Here is a 26411-nt window from a genome sequence, read left to right on the forward strand (position 1 = left end):
GTAACCTGACCTGGGAATGGGTCTCCGTAGACAGAGATCACCCAAGGAGAAGTCATCTTGCTCATGGGAATTTGGAGTTGGTCAATTAGTTCTTAGAAAGTGATGTTTCCTCCAGAACTGGAGCCCAGTTCCAGTGTGACTGCCAGGAGGAGTTGGGGAGCTGAAACGATAAGGCCTAGGGTCAAGCTCTCCGAAAGACCCTAGGCTTTTAGGATTTCCCGTCCTCTGTGAACATTGGGCCAAGAGAGGCCCTGCTGTCTTTGGAGTCTCTCTTCATGGATCAATTGGCAGCGGTCCAACTTCATCGGCTCTTTTGGCGAAGGAGAGGTCAGAGATATGGCAGCCGGGGGTGAGAACGGATGTTGAAATCGGGGTGCCAATGAGACATTCCTTCATGCTGGACGAGCCTCTTGAGCCCTTTGTTGCAAATGATAATCAATTTTACCGGTTAGGGCAATGAGAGCTAGCTCATCTTTGATTTTCCCCAAAAGATAAGAAAATGGCGACTAAGGTGTCTACTTGCCAGTTTAGCTTGGAAGTCAATGTCGGAAACTCTATTGCATATTCAGGTAAGGTTCGAGAGCCTTGACAGAGGTGGAGCAGATCGTCACCTGCGCACTCTGGCTCCTCAAAAACAGTGCAAAACTGCTCCGTAAACTGTTGCAGGTTGAGCAAGATAGGGTCCCCTCGCTCAGAGAGGGGAGAAGCCCAGGGCCTGTGCTGTTCCGTCGAGCAGTCAAGCAGAGAGCGGATGTATGTGGTCTTTGCTTGGTCATCAGGGAGAAATGGAGGCTGTAAATGAAAGTGTATTCTGCACTGCTTACGGAATTCTCAAATTCGCTTGGGATCCCTGGCATACCAGGGTGGAACTGGCCAACTGGATGCTAAAGGAGGTAGCGGTACCAGAGCATTTAGGAAGACATGGTTTAATGGAACACAGCATGGATTTACCCAAGGGAAGTCTTGCCTAACAAATCTGCTTCATTTTTTTGAAGACGTTTGACAAAGTCCCTCATGAGAGGCTTCTAAGAAAACTAAAAAGTCATGGGATAGGAGGCGATGACCTTTCATGGACTACAAACTGGTTAAAAGACAGGAAACACAGTAGGATTAAATGGTCAATTTTCTCACTGGAAAAGGGTAAACAGTGGAGTGCCTCAGGGATCTGTACTTGGACCGGTGCTTTTCAATATATATATATATATATAAATGATCTGGAAAGGAATACGACGAGTGAGGTTATCAAATTTGCGGATGATACAAAATTATTCAGAGTAGTTAAATCACAATCGGATTATGATACATTACAGGAGGACCTTGCAAGACTGGAAGATTGGGCATCCAAATGGCAGATGAAATTTAACGTGGACAAGTGCAAGGTGTTGCATATAGGGAAAAATAACCCTTGCTGTAGTTACATGATGTTAGGTTCCATATTAGGAGCTACCACCCAGGAAAAAGATCTAGGCATCATAGTGGATAATACTTTAAAACTGTCGGCTCAGTGTGCTGCAGCAGTCAAAAAAGCAAACAGAATATTAGGAATTATTAGGAAGGGAATGGTTAATAACACGGAAAATGTCATAATGCCTCTATATCGCTCCATGGTGAGATCGCAACTTGAATACTGTGTACAATTCTGGTCGCTGCATCTCAAAAAAGATATACCGGTAGTTGCGATAGAGAAGGTACAGAGAAGGGCAACCAAAATGATAAAGGGGATGGAACATCTCCCCTATAAGGAAAGGCTGAAGAGGTTAGGGCTGTTCAACTTGGAGAAGAGATAGCTGAGGGGGATATGATAGAGGTCTTGAACGAGTAGATGTGACTCGGTTATTTACACTTTCGGATAATAGAAGGACTAGTGGGCATTCCATGAAGTTAGCAAGTAGCCCATTTAAGACTAATCGGAGAAAATTATTTTTCATTGAACGCACAATTAAGCTCTGGAATTTGTTGCCAGAGGATGTGGTTAGTGCAGTTAGTGTAGCTGGGTTCAAAAAAGTTTTGGATAAGTTCTTGGAGGAGAAGTCCATTAACGGCTATTAATCAAGTTTACTTAGGGGGAATAGCCGCTGATGTTAATTTCATCAGTAGCATGGGATCTTCTTGGTGTTTGGGTAATTGCCAGGTTCTTATGGCCTGGTTTTGGCCTCTGTTGGAAACAGGATGCTGGGCTTGATGGACCTTTGGTCTGACCCAGCATGGCAATTTCTTATGTTCTTACGAGGTTGTACTGAAGAGGTGGTCAAGGCATTAAAGTGGGTGGTAAGCCAGTCGATGGCTGCAGCCAGGAGCTCCAAGGCGCCTTGTTGGTCTTGTAGCCTGCGGGCTATGACAGGAATAGAATGCAGAGAAGTCAAGTCTGCCAAGTCCATGGCCTCAGTAAACTGTTGTGACTCTGGACGCTTGGGCCATAGAAAGATTGACAGGTTGTCACCATCGGCAGGCAGGCCCAGGTAAAGCAGAGATGGTCAGGACCTTCACCTATACCATCCCATGTTCCTTTCGGGTTCAGTCTTTGGGTGCCAGGGCCAGCAGGACTTAGGTGGGGTCTCTGCTGATGGCAGAAGAGAAGGTCCATAGTAGCCAGGGTCGTAGGCAGGTGTCAGTCAGGCGTATCCGGGATCCAGGCAGTGGTCAGAGGAAGGTGGTGCTCACATATTATTCGAGGTCCAGGCAGGGGTCATAACTGGGTATCCATTTGAATGAGAGGAGGAGGTATGGATAGACTGGGGTAGGCAGACAAGGGCTGGAACAAGTGGGCAACGGAGGATGGGACACGCTGGACTAAGGCTGAAGTGCTGAGAAGCAACAGGCACCACTAGGAATAGCTGGACCTGTTGCTGAGGCAAGGTGCTCTTATATAGACCAATGCGGCCGACATCATCAGTAAGGGCCGCGGTGAATTTCCTGCCACAGCCTTTTTAAATATCCCAACGGCCATGCACGCCTAAGTAGAGGCACGGCAAATGAGGGCCAGTGGAATCATGTTGCATGGCGCCTGGCGGTGTTTTGTCAGGGAGAGTGTGAGTGGCGTTCTGCCACACTGAGAGGGAGGCAGCTGGCCCGGCCTAGAAGGCAATAGCGGCAGTTCGTGGGAGCAGCCTATGGTCGGCCAAACGCAACATATATATTACTTGAATTGCAAACATATACAAAATAATGCAAATTTGCAAAATAATTGTAAAATTTTCAGAAATCTAACACAGAATTTGCCAAACCTCAGAGGAGGGGTCATGGAAAGAGTAGTGGTAATGTCAATGTGGTAGTAAGCAGGCGAGAGAATGAGGTGACAGCCCCATGAAAAGCTTCCCAGGCAAAGAGGTAATAATTGGGAGCCGCCAGACAGAAGGGCAATGGGAGCAGTGAGTAAGGACGGTGTACCTCTTCCAGTCTTAGTGCAAGAGCCCTCTCCCTAGCAGGACCATTACTCTGGAATAAAACTACCCACTTCCCTCCGCCAAGAAACCTGCCCGAAAATATTCAGGCAAAACCTGAAGCCCTGGTTCTTTAGACACTCATAACCTAATTCACACAATCCAACTAGCCCCCCCCCCCTCCCAACTCTAACATTCCCTCCTCCCCCTCTCCCCCCCACCCCTTTTTCCTTACCACCCTCATAACCACCCCCTTTCCAACTTGCCTAAACAATTAGCTATCTACTAGTGCTTCCCAGAAGCAAATATATCAAGAAAGCATTCTGTAAATAAGAACATTTTTACTCACAAACGTGTTATATACTACATTAGTACAATCCCTCACCGTATCTAATAAAGAAACTGCTGCTGGGGATTCTGAGGAGTAAACCTGCTCACACATTATCATCTTATGCTTTGTACATCCTTTAATTACTACATTAGTGCATCCCTCACTGTATCTAATAAAGAATCTGCTGCTGGGGATTCTGAGGAGTAAACCTGCTCACACATTATCATCTTATGCTTTCTACATCCTTTAATTACTACATTAGTGCATCCCTCACTGTATCTAATAAAGAAACTGCTGCTGGGGATTCTGAGGAGTAAACCTGCTCACACATTATCATCTTATGCTTTGTACATCCTTTAATTACTACATTAGTGCATCCCTCACTGTATCTAATAAAGAATCTGCTGCTGGGGATTCTGAGGAGTAAACCTGCTCACACATTATCATCTTATGCTTTGTACATCCTTTAATTACTACATTAGTGCAATCCTCACTGTATCTAATAAAGAAACTGCTGCTGGGGATTCTGAGGAGTAAACCTGCTCACACATTATCATCTTATGCTTTGTACATCCTTTAATTACTACATTAGTGCAATCCTCACTGTATCTAATAAAGAAACTACTGCTGGGGATTCTGAGGAGTAAACCTGCTCACACATTATCATCTTATGCTTTGTACATCCTTTAATTACTACATTAGTGCAATCCTCACTGTATCTAATAAAGAAACTGCTGCTGGGGATTCTGAGGAGTAAACCTGCTCACACATTATCATCTTATGCTTTGTACATCCTTTAATTACTACATTAGTGCAATCCTCACTGTATCTAATAAAGAAACTACTGCTGGGGATTCTGAGGAGTAAACCTGCTCACACATTATCATCTTATGCTTTGTACATCCTTTAATTACTACATTAGTACAATCCTCACTGTATCTAATAAAGAAACTGCTGCTGGGGATTCTGAGGAGTAAACCTGCTCACACATTATCATCTTATGCTTTGTACATCCTTTAATTACTACATTAGTACAATCCTCACTGTATCTAATAAAGAAACTGCTGCTGGGGATTCTGAGGAGTAAACCTGCTCACACATTATCATCTTATGCTTTGTACATCCTTTAATTACTACATTAGTGCAATCCTCACTGTATCTAATAAAGAAACTACTGCTGGGGATTCTGAGGAGTAAACCTGCTCACACATTATCATCTTATGCTTTGTACATCCTTTAATTACTACATTAGTGCAATCCTCACTGTATCTAATAAAGAAACTGCTGCTGGGGATTCTGAGGAGTAAACCTGCTCACACATTATCATCTTATGCTTTGTACATCCTTTAATTACTACATTAGTGCAGCCCTCACTGTATCTAATAAAGAAACTGCTGCTGGGGATTCTGAGGAGTAAACCTGCTCACACATTATCATCTTATGCTTTGTACATCCTTTAATTACTACATTAGTGCATCCCTCACTGTATCTAATAAAGAAACTGCTGCTGGGGATTCTGAGGAGTAAACCTGCTCACACATTATCATCTTATGCTTTGTACATCCTTTAATTACTACATTAGTGCAATCCTCACTGTATCTAATAAAGAAACTACTGCTGGGGATTCTGAGGAGTAAACCTGCTCACACATTATCATCTTATGCTTTGTACATCCTTTAATTACTACATTAGTGCAATCCTCACTGTATCTAATAAAGAAACTGCTGCTGGGGATTCTGAGGAGTAAACCTGCTCACACATTATCATCTTATGCTTTGTACATCCTTTAATTACTACATTAGTGCATCCCTCACTGTATCTAATAAAGAAACTGCTGCTGGGGATTCTGAGGAGTAAACCTGCTCACACATTATCATCTTATGCTTTGTACATCCTTTAATTACTACATTAGTGCAATCCTCACTGTATCTAATAAAGAAACTGCTGCTGGGGATTCTGAGGAGTAAACCTGCTCACACATTATCATCTTATGCTTTGTACATCCTTTAATTACTACATTAGTGCAATCCTCACTGTATCTAATAAAGAAACTACTGCTGGGGATTCTGAGGAGTAAACCTGCTCACACATTATCATCTTATGCTTTGTACATCCTTTAATTACTACATTAGTGCAGCCCTCACTGTATCTAATAAAGAAACTGCTGCTGGGGATTCTGAGGAGTAAACCTGCTCACACATTATCATCTTATGCTTTGTACATCCTTTAATTACTACATTAGTGCAGCCCTCACTGTATCTAATAAAGAAACTGCTGCTGGGGATTCTGAGGAGTAAACCTGCTCACACATTATCATCTTATGCTTTGTACATCCTTTAATTACTACATTAGTGCAGCCCTCACTGTATCTAATAAAGAAACTGCTGCTGGGGATTCTGAGGAGTAAACCTGCTCACACATTATCATCTTATGCTTTGTACATCCTTTAATTACTACATTAGTGCAGCCTCACTGTATCTAATAAAGAAACTGCTGCTGGGGATTCTGAGGAGTAAACCTGCTCACACATTATCATCTTATGCTTTGTACATCCTTTAATTACTACATTAGTGCAGCCCTCACTGTATCTAATAAAGAAACTGCTGCTGGGGATTCTGAGGAGTAAACCTGCTCACACATTATCATCTTATGCTTTGTACATCCTTTAATTACTACATTAGTGCATCCCTCACTGTATCTAATAAAGAAACTGCTGCTGGGGATTCTGAGGAGTAAACCTGCTCACACATTATCATCTTATGCTTTGTACATCCTTTAATTACTACATTAGTGCAATCCCTCACTGTATCTAATAAAGAAACTGCTGCTGGGGATTCTGAGGAGTAAACCTGCTCACACATTATCATCTTATGCTTTGTACATCCTTTAATTACTACATTAGTACAATCCTCACTGTATCTAATAAAGAAACTGCTGCTGGGGATTCTGAGGAGTAAACCTGCTCACACATTATCATCTTATGCTTTGTACATCCTTTAATTACTACATTAGTGCAATCCTCACTGTATCTAATAAAGAAACTGCTGCCTGGGGATTCTGAGGAGTAAACCTGCTCACACATTATCATCTTATGCTTTGTACAGCCTTTAATTACTACATTAGTGCAGCTCTCACTGTATCTAATAAAGAAACTGCTGCTGGGGATTCTGAGGAGTAAACCTGCTCACACATTATCATCTTATGCTTTGTACATCCTTTAATTACTACATTAGTGCATCCCTCACTGTATCTAATAAAGAAACTGCTGCTGGGGATTCTGAGGAGTAAACCTGCTCAGCACATTATCATCTTATGCTTTGTACATCCTTTAATTACTACATTAGTACAATCCTCACTGTATCTAATAAAGAAACTGCTGCTGGGGATTCTGAGGAGTAAACCTGCTCACACATTATCATCTTATGCTTTGTACATCCTTTAATTACTACATTAGTGCAATCCTCACTGTATCTAATAAAGAAACTGCTGCTGGGGATTCTGAGGAGTAAACCTGCTCACACATTATCATCTTATGCTTTGTACATCCTTTAATTACTACATTAGTGATCCCTCACTGTATCTAATAAAGAATCTGCTGCTGGGGATTCTGAGGAGTAAACCTGCTCACACATTATCATCTTATGCTTTGTACATCCTTTAATTACTACATTAGTGCAGCCCTCACTGTATTTAATAAAGAAACTGCTGCTGGGGATTCTGAGGAGTAAACCTGCTCACACATTATCATCTTATGCTTTGTACATCCTTTAATTACTACATTAGTGATCCCTCACTGTATCTAATAAAGAAACTGCTGCTGGGGATTCTGAGGAGTAAACCTGCTCACACATTATCATCTTATGCTTTGTACATCCTTTAATTACTACATTAGTGATCCCTCACTGTATCTAATAAAGAAACTGCTGCTGGGGATTCTGAGGAGTAAACCTGCTCACACATTATCATCTTATGCTTTGTACATCCTTTAATTACTACATTAGTGCAATCCTCACTGTATCTAATAAAGAAACTGCTGCTGGGGATTCTGAGGAGTAAACCTGCTCACACATTATCATCTTATGCTTTGTACATCCTTTAATTACTACATTAGTGCAATCCTCACTGTATCTAATAAAGAAACTGCTGCTGGGGATTCTGAGGAGTAAACCTGCTCACACATTATCATCTTATGCTTTGTACATCCTTTAATTACTACATTAGTACAATCCTCACTGTATCTAATAAAGAAACTGCTGCTGGGGATTCTGAGGAGTAAACCTGCTCACACATTATCATCTTATGCTTTGTACATCCTTTAATTACTACATTAGTACAATCCTCACTGTATCTAATAAAGAAACTGCTGCTGGGGATTCTGAGGAGTAAACCTGCTCACACATTATCATCTTATGCTTTGTACATCCTTTAATTACTACATTAGTGCATCCCTCACTGTATCTAATAAAGAAACTGCTGCTGGGGATTCTGAGGAGTAAACCTGCTCACACATTATCATCTTATGCTTTGTGCATCCTTTAATTACTACATTAGTGATCCCTCACTGTATCTAATAAAGAAACTGCTGCTGGGGATTCTGAGGAGTAAACCTGCTCACACATTATCATCTTATGCTTTGTGCATCCTTTAATTACTACATTAGTGCAGCCCTCACTGTATCTAATAAAGAAACTGCTGCTGGGGATTCTGAGGAGTAAACCTGCTCACACATTATCATCTTATGCTTTGTACATCCTTTAATTACTACATTAGTGATCCCTCACTGTATCTAATAAAGAAACTGCTGCTGGGGATTCTGAGGAGTAAACCTGCTCACACATTATCATCTTATGCTTTGTACATCCTTTAATTACTACATTAGTGCAGCCCTCACTGTATCTAATAAAGAAACTGCTGCTGGGGATTCTGAGGAGTAAACCTGCTCACACATTATCATCTTATGCTTTGTGCATCCTTTAATTACTACATTAGTGCAGCCCTCACTGTATCTAATAAAGAAACTGCTGCTGGGGATTCTGAGGAGTAAACCTGCTCACACATTATCATCTTATGCTTTGTACATCCTTTAATTACTACATTAGTGCAGTCCTCACTGTATCTAATAAAGAAACTGCTGCTGGGGATTCTGAGGAGTAAACCTGCTCACACATTATCATCTTATGCTTTGTACATCCTTTAATTACTACATTAGTGCAGCCCTCACTGTATCTAATAAAGAAACTGCTGCTGGGGATTCTGAGGAGTAAACCTGCTCACACATTATCATCTTATGCTTTGTACATCCTTTAATTACTACATTAGTGATCCCTCACTGTATCTAATAAAGAAACTGCTGCTGGGGATTCTGAGGAGTAAACCTGCTCACACATTATCATCTTATGCTTTGTACATCCTTTAATTACTACATTAGTGCATCCCTCACTGTATCTAATAAAGAAACTGCTGCTGGGGATTCTGAGGAGTAAACCTGCTCACACATTATCATCTTATGCTTTGTACATCCTTTAATTACTACATTAGTGATCCCTCACTGTATCTAATAAAGAAACTGCTGCTGGGGATTCTGAGGAGTAAACCTGCTCACACATTATCATCTTATGCTTTGTACATCCTTTAATTACTACATTAGTGCATCCCTCACTGTATCTAATAAAGAAACTGCTGCTGGGGATTCTGAGGAGTAAACCTGCTCACACATTATCATCTTATGCTTTGTACATCCTTTAATTACTACATTAGTACAATCCTCACTGTATCTAATAAAGAAACTGCTGCTGGGGATTCTGAGGAGTAAACCTGCTCACACATTATCATCTTATGCTTTGTACATCCTTTAATTACTACATTAGTGCAGCCCTCACTGTATCTAATAAAGAAACTGCTGCTGGGGATTCTGAGGAGTAAACCTGCTCACACATTATCATCTTATGCTTTGTACATCCTTTAATTACTACATTAGTGCAGCCCTCACTGTATCTAATAAAGAAACTGCTGCTGGGGATTCTGAGGAGTAAACCTGCTCACACATTATCATCTTATGCTTTGTACATCCTTTAATTACTACATTAGTGCAGCCCTCACTGTATCTAATAAAGAAACTGCTGCTGGGGATTCTGAGGAGTAAACCTGCTCACACATTATCATCTTATGCTTTGTACATCCTTTAATTACTACATTAGTGCAATCCTCACTGTATCTAATAAAGAAACTGCTGCTGGGGATTCTGAGGAGTAAACCTGCTCACACATTATCATCTTATGCTTTGTACATCCTTTAATTACTACATTAGTGCAGCCCTCACTGTATCTAATAAAGAAACTGCTGCTGGGGATTCTGAGGAGTAAACCTGCTCACACATTATCATCTTATGCTTTGTACATCCTTTATTTACTACATTAGTGCAATCCTCACTGTATCTAATAAAGAAACTGCTGCTGGGGATTCTGAGGAGTAAACCTGCTCACACATTATCATCTTATGCTTTGTACATCCTTTAATTACTACATTAGTGCAATCCTCACTGTATCTAATAAAGAAACTGCTGCTGGGGATTCTGAGGAGTAAACCTGCTCACACATTATCATCTTATGCTTTGTACATCCTTAATTACTACATTAGTGCAGCCCTCACTGTATCTAATAAAGAAACTGCTGCTGGGGATTCTGAGGAGTAAACCTGCTCACACATTATCATCTTATGCTTTGTACATCCTTTAATTACTACATTAGTGATCCCTCACTGTATCTAATAAAGAAACTGCTGCTGGGGATTCTGAGGAGTAAACCTGCTCACACATTATCATCTTATGCTTTGTACATCCTTTAATTACTACATTAGTGCAGTCCTCACTGTATTTAATAAAGAATCTGCTGCTGGGGATTCTGAGGAGTAAACCTGCTCACACATTACCATCTTATGCTTTGTACATCCTTTAATTACTACATTAGTGCAGCCCTCACTGTATCTAATAAAGAAACTGCTGCTGGGGATTCTGAGGAGTAAACCTGCTCACACATTATCATCTTATGCTTTGTGCATCCTTTAATTACTACATTAGTGCATCCCTCACTGTATCTAATAAAGAAACTGCTGCTGGGGATTCTGAGGAGTAAACCTGCTCACACATTATCATCTTATGCTTTGTACATCCTTTAATTACTACATTAGTGATCCCTCACTGTATCTAATAAAGAAACTGCTGCTGGGGATTCTGAGGAGTAAACCTGCTCACACATTATCATCTTATGCTTTGTACATCCTTTAATTACTACATTAGTGATCCCTCACTGTATCTAATAAAGAAACTGCTGCTGGGGATTCTGAGGAGTAAACCTGCTCACACATTATCATCTTATGCTTTGTACATCCTTTAATTACTACATTAGTGCAGCCCTCACTGTATCTAATAAAGAAACTGCTGCTGGGGATTCTGAGGAGTAAACCTGCTCACACATTATCATCTTATGCTTTGTACATCCTTTAATTACTACATTAGTGCAGCTCTCACTGTATCTAATAAAGAAACTGCTGCTGGGGATTCTGAGGAGTAAACCTGCTCACACATTATCATTTTATGCTTTGTACATCCTGTAATTACTACATTAGTGCAATCCTCACTGTATCTAATAAAGAAACTGCTGCTGGGGATTCTGAGGAGTAAACCTGCTCACACATTATCATCTTATGCTTTGTGCATCCTTTAATTACTACATTAGTGCATCCCTCACTGTATCTAATGAAGAAACTACTGCTGGGGATTCTGAGGAGTAAACCTGCTCACACATTATCATCTTATGCTTTGTACATCCTTTAATTACTACATTAGTGCAGCTCTCACTGTATCTAATAAAGAAACTGCTGCTGGGGATTCTGAGGAGTAAACCTGCTCACACATTATCATTTTATGCTTTGTACATCCTGTAATAACTACATTAGTGCAATCCTCACTGTATCTAATAAAGAAACTGCTGCTGGGGATTCTGAGGAGTAAACCTGCTCACACATTATCATCTTATGCTTTGTACATCCTTTAATTACTACATTAGTGATCCCTCACTGTATCTAATAAAGAAACTGCTCCTGGGGATTCTGAGGAGTAAACCTGCTCACACATTATCATCTTATGCTTTGTACATCCTTTAATTACTACATTAGTACAATCCTCACTGTATCTAATAAAGAAACTGCTGCTGGGGATTCTGAGGAGTAAACCTGCTCACACATTATCATCTTATGCTTTGTACATCCTTTAATTACTACATTAGTGCAGCTCTCACTGTATCTAATAAAGAAACTGCTGCTGGGGATTCTGAGGAGTAAACCTGCTCACACATTATCATCTTATGCTTTGTACATCCTTTAATTACTACATTAGTGCATCCCTCACTGTATCTAATAAAGAAACTGCTGCTGGGGATTCTGAGGAGTAAACCTGCTCACACATTATCATCTTATGCTTTGTACATCCTTTAATTACTACATTAGTGCATCCCTCACTGTATCTAATAAAGAAACTGCTGCTGGGGATTCTGAGGAGTAAACCTGCTCGCACATTATCATCTTATGCTTTGTACATCCTTTAATTACTACATTAGTACAATCCTCACTGTATCTAATAAAGAAACTGCTGCTGGGGATTCTGAGGAGTAAACCTGCTCACACATTATCATCTTATGCTTTGTACATCCTTTAATTACTACATTAGTGCAATCCTCACTGTATCTAATAAAGAAACTGCTGCTGGGGATTCTGAGGAGTAAACCTGCTCACACATTATCATCTTATGCTTTGTACATCCTTTAATTACTACATTAGTGATCCCTCACTGTATCTAATAAAGAATCTGCTCCTGGGGATTCTGAGGAGTAAACCTGCTCACACATTATCATCTTATGCTTTGTACATCCTTTAATTACTACATTAGTGCAGCCCTCACTGTATCTAATAAAGAAACTGCTGCTGGGGATTCTGAGGAGTAAACCTGCTCACACATTATCATCTTATGCTTTGTACATCCTTTAATTACTACATTAGTACAATCCTCACTGTATCTAATAAAGAAACTGCTGCTGGGGATTCTGAGGAGTAAACCTGCTCACACATTATCATCTTATGCTTTGTACATCCTTTAATTACTACATTAGTGATTCCTCACTGTATCTAATAAAGAAACTGCTGCTGGGGATTCTGAGGAGTAAACCTGCTCACACATTATCATCTTATGCTTTGTACATCCTTTAATTACTACATTAGTGATCCCTCACTGTATCTAATAAAGAATCTGCTGCTGGGGATTCTGAGGAGTAAACCTGCTCACACATTATCATCTTATGCTTTGTACATCCTTTAATTACTACATTAGTGCAGCCCTCACTGTATCTAATAAAGAAACTGCTGCTGGGGATTCTGAGGAGTAAACCTGCTCACACATTATCATCTTATGCTTTGTACATCCTTTAATTACTACATTAGTGCAATCCTCACTGTATCTAATAAAGAAACTGCTGCTGGGGATTCTGAGGAGTAAACCTGCTCACACATTATCATCTTATGCTTTGTACATCCTTTAATTACTACATTAGTGCATCCCTCACTGTATCTAATAAAGAAACTGCTGCTGGGGATTCTGAGGAGTAAACCTGCTCACACATTATCATCTTATGCTTTGTACATCCTTTAATTACTACATTAGTGCAGCTCTCACTGTATCTAATAAAGAAACTGCTGCTGGGGATTCTGAGGAGTAAACCTGCTCACACATTATCATCTTATGCTTTGTACATCCTTTAATTACTACATTAGTGCAGCCCTCACTGTATCTAATAAAGAAACTGCTGCTGGGGATTCTGAGGAGTAAACCTGCTCACACATTACCATCTTATGCTTTGTGCATCCTTTAATTACTACATTAGTGCAGCCCTCACTGTATCTAATAAAGAAACTGCTGCTGGGGATTCTGAGGAGTAAACCTGCTCACACATTATCATCTTATGCTTTGTACATCCTTTAATTACTACATTAGTGATCCCTCACTGTATCTAATAAAGAAACTGCTGCTGGGGATTCTGAGGAGTAAACCTGCTCACACATTATCATCTTATGCTTTGTACATCCTTTAATTACTACATTAGTGCAGCCCTCACTGTATCTAATAAAGAAACTGCTGCTGGGGATTCTGAGGAGTAAACCTGCTCACACATTACCATCTTATGCTTTGTACATCCTTTAATTACTACATTAGTGCAGTCCTCACTGTATCTAATAAAGAAACTGCTGCTGGGGATTCTGAGGAGTAAACCTGCTCACACATTATCATCTTATGCTTTGTACATCCTTTAATTACTACATTAGTGCAGCCCTCACTGTATCTAATAAAGAAACTGCTGCTGGGGATTCTGAGGAGTAAACCTGCTCACACATTATCATCTTATGCTTTGTACATCCTTTAATTACTACATTAGTGCAGCCCTCACTGTATCTAATAAAGAAACTGCTGCTGGGGATTCTGAGGAGTAAACCTGCTCACACATTATCATCTTATGCTTTGTACATCCTTTAATTACTACATTAGTGCAGCCCTCACTGTATCTAATAAAGAAACTGCTGCTGGGGATTCTGAGGAGTAAACCTGCTCACACATTATCATCTTATGCTTTGTGCATCCTTTAATTACTACATTAGTGCATCCCTCACTGTATCTAATAAAGAAACTGCTGCTGGGGATTCTGAGGAGTAAACCTGCTCACACATTATCATCTTATGCTTTGTGCATCCTTTAATTACTACATTAGTGCAATCCTCACTGTATCTAATAAAGAAACTGCTGCTGGGGATTCTGAGGAGTAAACCTGCTCACACATTATCATCTTATGCTTTGTACATCCTTTAATTACTACATTAGTGCAGCCCTCACTGTATCTAATAAAGAAACTGCTGCTGGGGATTCTGAGGAGTAAACCTGCTCACACATTACCATCTTATGCTTTGTACATCCTTTAATTACTACATTAGTGCAGCCCTCACTGTATCTAATAAAGAAACTGCTGCTGGGGATTCTGAGGAGTAAACCTGCTCACACATTACCATCTTATGCTTTGTACATCCTTTAATTACTACATTAGTGCATCCCTCACTGTATCTAATAAAGAAACTGCTGCTGGGGATTCTGAGGAGTAAACCTGCTCACACATTATCATCTTATGCTTTGTACATCCTTTAATTACTACATTAGTGCATCCCTCACTGTATCTAATAAAGAAACTGCTGCTGGGGATTCTGAGGAGTAAACCTGCTCACACATTATCATCTTATGCTTTGTACATCCTTTAATTACTACATTAGTGCATCCCTCACTGTATCTAATAAAGAAACTGCTGCTGGGGATTCTGAGGAGTAAACCTGCTCACACATTATCATCTTATGCTTTGTACATCCTTTAATTACTACATTAGTGCAGCCCTCACTGTATCTAATAAAGAAACTGCTGCTGGGGATTCTGAGGAGTAAACCTGCTCACACATTACCATCTTATGCTTTGTACATCCTTTAATTACTACATTAGTACAATCCTCACTGTATCTAATAAAGAATCTGCTGCTGGGGATTCTGAGGAGTAAACCTGCTCACACATTACCATCTTATGCTTTGTACATCCTTTAATTACTACATTAGTGCATCCCTCACTGTATCTAATAAAGAAACTGCTGCTGGGGATTCTGAGGAGTAAACCTGCTCACACATTATCATCTTATGCTTTGTACATCCTTTAATTACTACATTAGTACAATCCTCACTGTATCTAATAAAGAATCTGCTGCTGGGGATTCTGAGGAGTAAACCTGCTCACACATTACCATCTTATGCTTTGTACATCCTTTAATTACTACATTAGTGATTCCTCACTGTATCTAATAAAGAAACTGCTGCTGGGGATTCTGAGGAGTAAACCTGCTCACACATTATCATCTTATGCTTTGTACAGCCTTTAATTACTACATTAGTGCAGTCCTCACTGTATCTAATAAAGAAACTGCTGCTGGGGATTCTGAGGAGTAAACCTGCTCACACATTACCATCTTATGCTTTGTACATCCTTTAATTACTACATTAGTGCATCCCTCACTGTATCTAATAAAGAAACTGCTGCTGGGGATTCTGAGGAGTAAACCTGCTCACACATTACCATCTTATGCTTTGTACATCCTTTAATTACTACATTAGTGCATCCCTCACTGTATCTAATAAAGAAACTGCTGCTGGGGATTCTGAGGAGTAAACCTGCTCACACATTACCATCTTATGCTTTGTACATCCTTTAATTACTACATTAGTGCATCCCTCACTGTATCTAATAAAGAATCTGCTGCTGGGGATTCTGAGGAGTAAACCTGCTCACACATTATCATCTTATGCTTTGTACATCCTTTAATTACTACATTAGTGATCCCTCACTGTATCTAATAAAGAAACTGCTGCTGGGGATTCTGAGGAGTAAACCTGCTCACACATTACCATCTTATGCTTTGTACATCCTTTAATTACTACATTAGTGCATCCCTCACTGTATCTAATAAAGAATCTGCTGCTGGGGATTCTGAGGAGTAAACCTGCTCACACATTATCATCTTATGCTTTGTACATCCTTTAATTACTACATTAGTGATCCCTCACTGTATCTAATAAAGAATCTGCTGCTGGGGATTCTGAGGAGTAAACCTGCTCACACATTATCATCTTATGCTTTGTACATCCTTTAATTACTACATTAGTGCATCCCTCACTGTATCTAATAAAGAATCTGCTGCTGGGGATTCTGAGGAGTAAACCTGCTTACACATTACCATCTTATGCTTTGTACATCCTTTAATTACTACATTAGTGCATCCCTCACTGTATCTAATAAAGAAACTGCTGCTGGGGATTCTGAGGAGTAAACCTGCTCACACATTATCATCTTATGCTTTGTACATCCTTTAATTACTACATTAGTACAATCCTCACTGTATCTAATAAAGAAACTGCTGCTGGGGATTCTGAGGAGTAAACCTGCTCACACATTACCATCTTATGCTTTGTACATCCTTTAATTACTACATTAGTGCATCCCTCACTGTATCTAATAAAGAAACTGCTGCTGGGGATTCTGAGGAGTAAACCTGCTCACACATTATCATCTTATGCTTTGTACATCCTTTAATTACTACATTAGTGATCCCTCACTGTATCTAATAAAGAAACTGCTGCTGGGGATTCTGAGGAGTAAACCTGCTCACACATTACCATCTTATGCTTTGTACATCCTTTAATTACTACATTAGTGCATCCCTCACTGTATCTAATAAAGAAACTGCTGCTGGGGATTCTGAGGAGTAAACCTGCTCACACATTACCATCTTATGCTTTGTACATCCTTTAATTACTACATTAGTGATCCCTCACTGTATCTAATAAAGAAACTGCTGCTGGGGATTCTGAGGAGTAAACCTGCTCACACGTTATCATCTTATGCTTTGTACATCCTTTAATTACTACATTAGTGATCCCTCACTGTATCTAATAAAGAAACTACTGCTGGGGATTCTGAGGAGTAAACCTGCTCACACATTATCATCTTATGCTTTGTACATCCTTTAATTACTACATTAGTGCATCCCTCACTGTATCTAATAAAGAATCTGCTGCTGGGGATTCTGAGGAGTAAACCTGCTCACACATTACCATCTTATGCTTTGTACATCCTTTAATTACTACATTAGTGCATCCCTCACTGTATCTAATAAAGAATCTGCTGCTGGGGATTCTGAGGAGTAAACCTGCTCACACATTACCATCTTATGCTTTGTACATCCTTTAATTACTACATTAGTGCATCCCTCACTGTATCTAATAAAGAAACTGCTGCTGGGGATTCTGAGGAGTAAACCTGCTCACACATTATCATCTTATGCTTTGTACATCCTTTAATTACTACATTAGTACAATCCTCACTGTATCTAATAAAGAAACTACTGCTGGGGATTCTGAGGAGTAAACCTGCTCACACATTACCATCTTATGCTTTGTACATCCTTTAATTACTACATTAGTGCATCCCTCACTGTATCTAATAAAGAAACTGCTGCTGGGGATTCTGAGGAGTAAACCTGCTCACACATTATCATCTTATGCTTTGTACATCCTTTAATTACTACATTAGTGCATCCCTCACTGTATCTAATAAAGAAATCTGCTGCTGGGGATTCTGAGGAGTAAACCTGCTCACACATTATCATCTTATGCTTTGTACATCCTTTAATTACTACATTAGTCATCCCTCACTGTATCTAATAAAGAAACTGCTGCTGGGGATTCTGAGGAGTAAACCTGCTCACACATTACCATCTTATGCTTTGTACATCCTTTAATTACTACATTAGTGCATCCCTCACTGTATCTAATAAAGAAACTGCTGCTGGGGATTCTGAGGAGTAAACCTGCTCACACATTATCATCTTATGCTTTGTACATCCTTTAATTACTACATTAGTGCAATCCTCACTGTATCTAATAAAGAAACTACTGCTGGGGAATCTGAGGAGTAAACCTGCTCACACATTATCATCTTATGCTTTGTACATCCTTTAATTACTACATTAGTGCATCCCTCACTGTATCTAATAAAGAAACTGCTGCTGGGGATTCTGAGGAGTAAACCTGCTCACCCATTATCATCTTATGCTTTGTACATCCTTTAATTACTACATTAGTACAATCCTCACTGTATCTAATAAAGAAACTGCTGCTGGGGATTCTGAGGAGTAAACCTGCTCACACATTATCATCTTATGCTTTGTACATCCTTTAATTACTACATTAGTGCAATCCTCACTGTATCTAATAAAGAATCTGCTGCTGGGGATTCTGAGGAGTAAACCTGCTCACACATTATCATCTTATGCTTTGTACATCCTTTAATTACTACATTAGTGCAATCCTCACTGTATCTAATAAAGAAACTGCTGCTGGGGATTCTGAGGAGTAAACCTGCTCACACATTATCATCTTATGCTTTGTACATCCTTTAATTACTACATTAGTGCATCCCTCACTGTATCTAATAAAGAAACTGCTGCTGGGGATTCTGAGGAGTAAACCTGCTCACACATTATCATCTTATGCTTTGTACATCCTTTAATTACTACATTAGTGCATCCCTCACTGTATCTAATAAAGAAACTGCTGCTGGGGATTCTGAGGAGTAAACCTGCTCACACATTATCATCTTATGCTTTGTACATCCTTTAATTACTACATTAGTGCATCCCTCACTGTATCTAATAAAGAAACTGCTGCTGGGGATTCTGAGGAGTAAACCTGCTCACACATTATCATCTTATGCTTTGTACATCCTTTAATTACTACATTAGTGCAATCCTCACTGTATCTAATAAAGAAACTGCTGCTGGGGATTCTGAGGAGTAAACCTGCTCACACATTATCATCTTATGCTTTGTACATCCTTTAATTACTACATTAGTGCATCCCTCACTGTATCTAATAAAGAAACTGCTGCTGGGGATTCTGAGGAGTAAACCTGCTCACACATTATCATCTTATGCTTTGTACATCCTTTAATTACTACATTAGTGCAATCCTCACTGTATCTAATAAAGAAACTGCTGCTGGGGATTCTGAGGAGTAAACCTGCTCACACATTATCATCTTATGCTTTGTACATCCTTTAATTACTACATTAGTGCATCCCTCACTGTATCTAATAAAGAAACTGCTGCTGGGGATTCTGAGGAGTAAACCTGCTCACACATTATCATCTTATGCTTTGTACATCCTTTAATTACTACATTAGTGCAGCCCTCACTGTATCTAATAAAGAAACTGCTGCTGGGGATTCTGAGGAGTAAACCTGCTCACACATTATCATCTTATGCTTTGTACATCCTTTAATTACTACATTAGTGCATCCCTCACTGTATCTAATAAAGAAACTGCTGCTGGGGATTCTGAGGAGTAAACCTGCTCACACATTATCATCTTATGCTTTGTACATCCTTTAATTACTACATTAGTGCAGCCCTCACTGTATCTAATAAAGAAACTGCTGCTGGGGATTCTGAGGAGTAAACCTGCTCACACATTATCATCTTATGCTTTCTACATCCTTTAATTACTACATTAGTGCATCCCTCACTGTATCTAATAAAGAAACTGCTGCTGGGGATTCTGAGGAGTAAACCTGCTCACACATTATCATCTTATGCTTTGTACATCCTTTAATTACTACATTAGTACAATCCTCACTGTATCTAATAAAGAAACTGCTGCTGGGGATTCTGAGGAGTAAACCTGCTCACACATTATCATCTTATGCTTTGTACATCCTTTAATTACTACATTAGTACAATCCTCACTGTATCTAATAAAGAAACTGCTGCTGGGGATTCTGAGGAGTAAACCTGCTCACACATTATCATCTTATGCTTTGTACATCCTTTAATTACTACATTAGTGCAGCCCTCACTGTATCTAATAAAGAAACTGCTGCTGGGGATTCTGAGGAGTAAACCTGCTCACACATTACCATCTTATGCTTTGTACATCCTTTAATTACTACATTAGTGCATCCCTCACTGTATCTAATAAAGAAACTGCTGCTGGGGATTCTGAGGAGTAAACCTGCTCACACATTACCATCTTATGCTTTGTACATCCTTTAATTACTACATTAGTACAATCCTCACTGTATCTAATAAAGAAACTGCTGCTGGGGATTCTGATGAGTAAACCTGCTCACACATTACCATCTTATGCTTTGTACATCCTTTAATTACTACATTAGTGATCCCTCACTGTATCTAATAAAGAAACTGCTGCTGGGGATTCTGAGGAGTAAACCTGCTCACACATTATCATCTTATGCTTTGTACATCCTTTAATTACTACATTAGTGCAGCCCTCACTGTATCTAATAAAGAAACTGCTGCTGGGGATTCTGAGGAGTAAACCTGCTCACACATTATCATCTTATGCGTTGTACATCCTTTAATTACTACATTAGTGCAATCCTCACTGTATCTAATAAAGAAACTGCTGCTGGGGATTCTGAGGAGTAAACCTGCTCACACATTATCATCTTATGCTTTGTACATCCTTTAATTACTACATTAGTACAATCCTCACTGTATCTAATAAAGAAACTGCTGCTGGGGATTCTGAGGAGTAAACCTGCTCACACATTATCATCTTATGCTTTGTGCATCCTTTAATTACTACATTAGTGCAGCTCTCACTGTATCTAATAAAGAAACTGCTGCTGGGGATTCTGAGGAGTAAACCTGCTCACACATTACCATCTTATGCTTTGTACATCCTTTAATTACTACATTAGTGATCCCTCACTGTATCTAATAAAGAATCTGCTGCTGGGGATTCTGAGGAGTAAACCTGCTCACACATTACCATCTTATGCTTTGTACATCCTTTAATTACTACATTAGTGATCCCTCACTGTATCTAATAAAGAATCTGCTGCTGGGGATTCTGAGGAGTAAACCTGCTCACACATTACCATCTTATGCTTTGTACATCCTTTAATTACTACATTAGTGATCCCTCACTGTATCTAATAAAGAAACTGCTGCTGGGGATTCTGAGGAGTAAACCTGCTCACACATTATCATCTTATGCTTTGTACATCCTTTAATTACTACATTAGTGATCCCTCACTGTATCTAATAAAGAAACTGCTGCTGGGGATTCTGAGGAGTAAACCTGCTCACACATTATCATCTTATGCTTTGTACATCCTTTAATTACTACATTAGTGCAATCCTCACTGTATCTAATAAAGAATCTGCTGCTGGGGATTCTGAGGAGTAAACCTGCTCACACATTATCATCTTATGCTTTGTACATCCTTTAATTACTACATTAGTACAATCCTCACTGTATCTAATAAAGAAACTGCTGCTGGGGATTCTGAGGAGTAAACCTGCTCACACATTATCATCTTATGCTTTGTACATCCTTTAATTACTACATTAGTACAATCCTCACTGTATCTAATAAAGAAACTACTGCTGGGGATTCTGAGGAGTAAACCTGCTCACACATTATCATCTTATGCTTTGTACATCCTTTAATTACTACATTAGTGATCCCTCACTGTATCTAATAAAGAAACTGCTGCTGGGGATTCTGAGGAGTAAACCTGCTCACACATTATCATCTTATGCTTTGTACATCCTTTAATTACTACATTAGTACAATCCTCACTGTATCTAATAAAGAAACTACTGCTGGGGATTCTGAGGAGTAAACCTGCTCACACATTATCATCTTATGCTTTGTACATCCTTTAATTACTACATTAGTGCATCCCTCACTGTATCTAATAAAGAAACTGCTGCTGGGGATTCTGAGGAGTAAACCTGCTCACACATTATCATCTTATGCTTTGTACATCCTTTAATTACTACATTAGTACAATCCTCACTGTATCTAATAAAGAAACTGCTGCTGGGGATTCTGAGGAGTAAACCTGCTCACACATTACCATCTTATGCTTTGTACATCCTTTAATTACTACATTAGTGCAGCCCTCACTGTATCTAATAAAGAAACTGCTGCTGGGGATTCTGAGGAGTAAACCTGCTCACACATTACCATCTTATGCTTTGTACATCCTTTAATTACTACATTAGTGCAGTCCTCACTGTATCTAATAAAGAAACTGCTGCTGGGGATTCTGAGGAGTAAACCTGCTCACACATTATCATCTTATGCTTTGTACATCCTTTAATTACTACATTAGTGCAGCCCTCACTGTATCTAATAAAGAAACTGCTGCTGGGGATTCTGAGGAGTAAACCTGCTCACACATTATCATCTTATGCTTTGTACATCCTTTAATTACTACATTAGTGCAGTCCTCACTGTATCTAATAAAGAAACTGCTGCCGGGGATTCTGAGGAGTAAACCTGCTCACACATTATCATCTTATGCTTTGTACATCCTTTAATTACTACATTAGTGATCCCTCACTGTATCTAATAAAGAAACTGCTGCTGGGGATTCTGAGGAGTAAACCTGCTCACACATTATCATCTTATGCTTTGTACATCCTTTAATTACTACATTAGTGCAGCCCTCACTGTATCTAATAAAGAATCTGCTGCTGGGGATTCTGAGGAGTAAACCTGCTCACACATTATCATCTTATGCTTTGTACATCCTTTAATTACTACATTAGTGCATCCCTCACTGTATCTAATAAAGAAACTGCTGCTGGGGATTCTGAGGAGTAAACCTGCTCACACATTATCATCTTATGCTTTGTACATCCTTTAATTACTACATTAGTACAATCCTCACTGTATCTAATAAAGAATCTGCTGCTGGGGATTCTGAGGAGTAAACCTGCTCACACATTATCATCTTATGCTTTGTACATCCTTTAATTACTACATTAGTGCAATCCTCACTGTATCTAATAAAGAAACTGCTGCTGGGGATTCTGAGGAGTAAACCTGCTCACACATTATCATCTTATGCTTTGTACATCCTTTAATTACTACATTAGTGCAGTCCTCACTGTATCTAATAAAGAATCTGCTGCTGGGGATTCTGAGGAGTAAACCTGCTCACACATTATCATCTTATGCTTTGTACATCCTTTAATTACTACATTAGTGCATCCCTCACTGTATCTAATAAAGAAACTGCTGCTGGGGATTCTGAGGCGTAAACCTGCTCACACATTATCATCTTATGCTTTGTGCATCCTTTAATTACTACATTAGTGATCCCTCACTGTATCTAATAAAGAAACTGCTGCTGGGGATTCTGAGGAGTAAACCTGCTCACACATTATCATCTTATGCTTTGTACATCCTTTAATTACTACATTAGTGCAATCCTCACTGTATCTAATAAAGAAACTGCTGCTGGGGATTCTGAGGCGTAAACCTGCTCACACATTATCATCTTATGCTTTGTGCATCCTTTAATTACTACATTAGTGATCCCTCACTGTATCTAATAAAGAAACTGCTGCTGGGGATTCTGAGGAGTAAACCTGCTCACACATTATCATCTTATGCTTTGTACATCCTTTAATTACTACATTAGTGCATCCCTCACTGTATCTAATAAAGAAACTGCTGCTGGGGATTCTGAGGAGTAAACCTGCTCACACATTATCATCTTATGCTTTGTACATCCTTTAATTACTACATTAGTGCAGCCCTCACTGTATCTAATAAAGAAACTGCTGCTGGGGATTCTGAGGAGTAAACCTGCTCACACATTATCATCTTATGCTTTGTGCATCCTTTAATTACTATGTTATAGGCTAAGAATTGGGGAACTTCCTAATGACAGGTATTAAACATTGCAATCCTACCCCTCTCTGTACAAACACTGCTGCAGCTTTCTAACCTGGGACACTGCAGAGTCAGCCCTGACTTTAATGGGACCCTGAGCAGACCTGGAGTAAAGAAAAGGAGAGAGAGATCAGGTGTCCCAGGTTCTGTGTGGAATTGGTTTTCAGTTGCTATAATTTTGCTCTAGGACTGTACGTTCTGTGACAGTGAATTAGATTTATATTTATTTAAATATTGGAAACCTTCCCCCTGCTGTCCTGATCCCCAGTACTGGGAGGTCTCCTGATGCAGAAGGTGCTGAGAGTTCCTGGTTTGTGTTTCAGGTCCCAGTAACCTTTGAGGATGTTGCTGTCTATTTCTCCCAGGAGGAGTGGGGGTATTTAGAAGAATGGCAGAAGGAACTTTACAAGGATGTGATGAAGGAGAATTATCAGACCATCAGCTCACTTGGTAATGAACAACCTTTTATAGAAATTCATATTTTTGGGAAGGTAGAGTAGAAGATTATATCATCATTAAGTGAAGTTAGATCTTCTGCTCCCTGAAACGGCTGTGGCAGTGGAAGCTGCAGATGTGGCAGTCATAGCTTTTATGAGGAAAGGGTCATTGTTAAGGGGTAGCTTAGTTTAGGGTCCTTGATTGCAGAGTTCCAGCCGTGGTGTCTACCTCCACCCCCTCCAGCCCAGGGACATCACTGCAATGAGCAGACTAATATTCTGGGAGAGCTATAAAATAGAGGGGAGAAATTCTCAGGTAGTTGTAAATAAGGGAGGGGAGGTGGGAGAGGAGTGTAACAGGATAGAAAGGGAAAGTATTTCTTAGTAATTGTTGTGAGGAAGAGGAGGGGATGGGGATAAATGAGGGAGGGGAGGTGGGAGAGGAGTGTAACAGGATAGAAAGGGAAAGTATTTCTTAGTAATTGTACTGAGGAAGAGGAGAGGATGGGGATAAATGAGGGAATGGAGGTGGGAGAGGAGTGTAACAGGATAGAAAGGGAAAGTATTTCTTAGTAATTGTAGTGAGGAGGGGGATGGGGATAAATGAGGGAGGGGAGGTGGGAGAGGAATGTAACAGGATAGAAAGGGAAAGTATTTCTTAGTAATTGTAGTGAGGAGGGTGATGGGGATAAATGAGGGAGGGGAGGTGGGAGAGGAGTGTAACAGGATAGAAAGGGAAAGTATTTCTTAGTAATTGTAGTGAGGAAGAGGAGGGGATGGGGATAAATGAGGGAGAGGAGGTGGGAGAGGAGTGTAACAGGATAGAAAGGGAAAGTATTTCTTAGTAATTGTAGTGAGGAAGAGGAGGGGGATGAGGATAAATGAGGGAGGGGAGGTGGGAGAGGAGTGTAACAGGATAGAAAGGGAAAGTATTTCTTAGTAATTGTAGTGAGGAAGAGGAGGGGATGGGGATAAATGAGGGAGAGGAGGGGGAGAGGAGTGTAACAGGATTGAAAGGGAAAGTATTTCTTAGTAATTGTAGTGAGGAAGAGGAGGGGGATGAGGATAAATGAGGGAGGGGAGGTGGGAGAGGAGTGTAACAGGATAGATAGGGAAAGTATTTCTTAGTAATTGTAGTGAGGAAGAGGAGGGGATGGGGATAAATGAGGGAGAGGAGGTGGGGGAGGAGTGTAACAGGATAGAAAGGGAAAGTATTTCTTAGTAATTGTAGTGAGGAAGAGGAGGGGATGGGGATAAATGAGGGAGAGGAGGGGGAGAGGAGTGTAACAGGATTGAAAGGGAAAGTATTTCTTAGTAATTGTAGTGAGGAGGGGGATGGGGATAAATGAGGGAGAGGAGGTGGGGGAGAGGAGTGTAACAGGATAGAAAGGGAAAGTATTTCTTAGTAATTGTAGTGAGGAAGAGGAGGGGGATGGGGATAAATGAGGGAGGGGAGGTGGGAGAGGAGTGTAACAGGATTGAAAGGGAAAGTATTTCTTAGTAATTGTAGTGAGGAAGAGGAGGGGATGGGGATAAATGAGGGAGGGGAGGTGGGGGAGAGGAGTGTAACAGGATAGAAAGGGAAAGTATTTCTTAGTAATTGTAGTGAGGAAAAGGAGAGGTAGGAGAGGAGTATAACAGGATAGAAAGGGAACACATTTCTTAGCATTTGTCAGTGTCCCTAACCTCCCCCAGTTGTGCAGCTGTGGGAGAAACTGCATAATTGACAACCAGCCACAGAATCAACATACCTGAAAGTTTCCCACCTCCTAATTCAATCTTTTGAAGAAAGTTACAGGATGCCATCCTTCAGTATAAGGCTCTCTCTCTGTTCCAGCCAATCCCCTTCAGGGATGGCTTAAGACC

General features: G+C 40.0%; 1 protein-coding gene across 1 annotated transcript in view; it reads left to right on the forward strand.

Annotated features, from left to right (window-relative positions):
* The first annotated feature begins 542 nt into the window (after positions 1-542).
* Positions 543-26411, forward strand: part of LOC115083159 (zinc finger protein 345-like) — a 74674-nt gene continuing 48805 nt past the window's right edge. Inside the window, exons 1-2 of the mRNA XM_029586967.1 lie at positions 543-569; positions 24432-24558. Coding sequence (XP_029442827.1) covers positions 543-569; positions 24432-24558 — 154 coding nt within the window. The remainder of the gene's footprint in view (positions 570-24431; positions 24559-26411) is intronic.

The sequence above is a fragment of the Rhinatrema bivittatum genome, chromosome 2 (assembly GCF_901001135.1).
Source record: "Rhinatrema bivittatum chromosome 2, aRhiBiv1.1, whole genome shotgun sequence".
In the NCBI taxonomy this organism is placed as follows: domain Eukaryota; kingdom Metazoa; phylum Chordata; class Amphibia; order Gymnophiona; family Rhinatrematidae; genus Rhinatrema; species Rhinatrema bivittatum.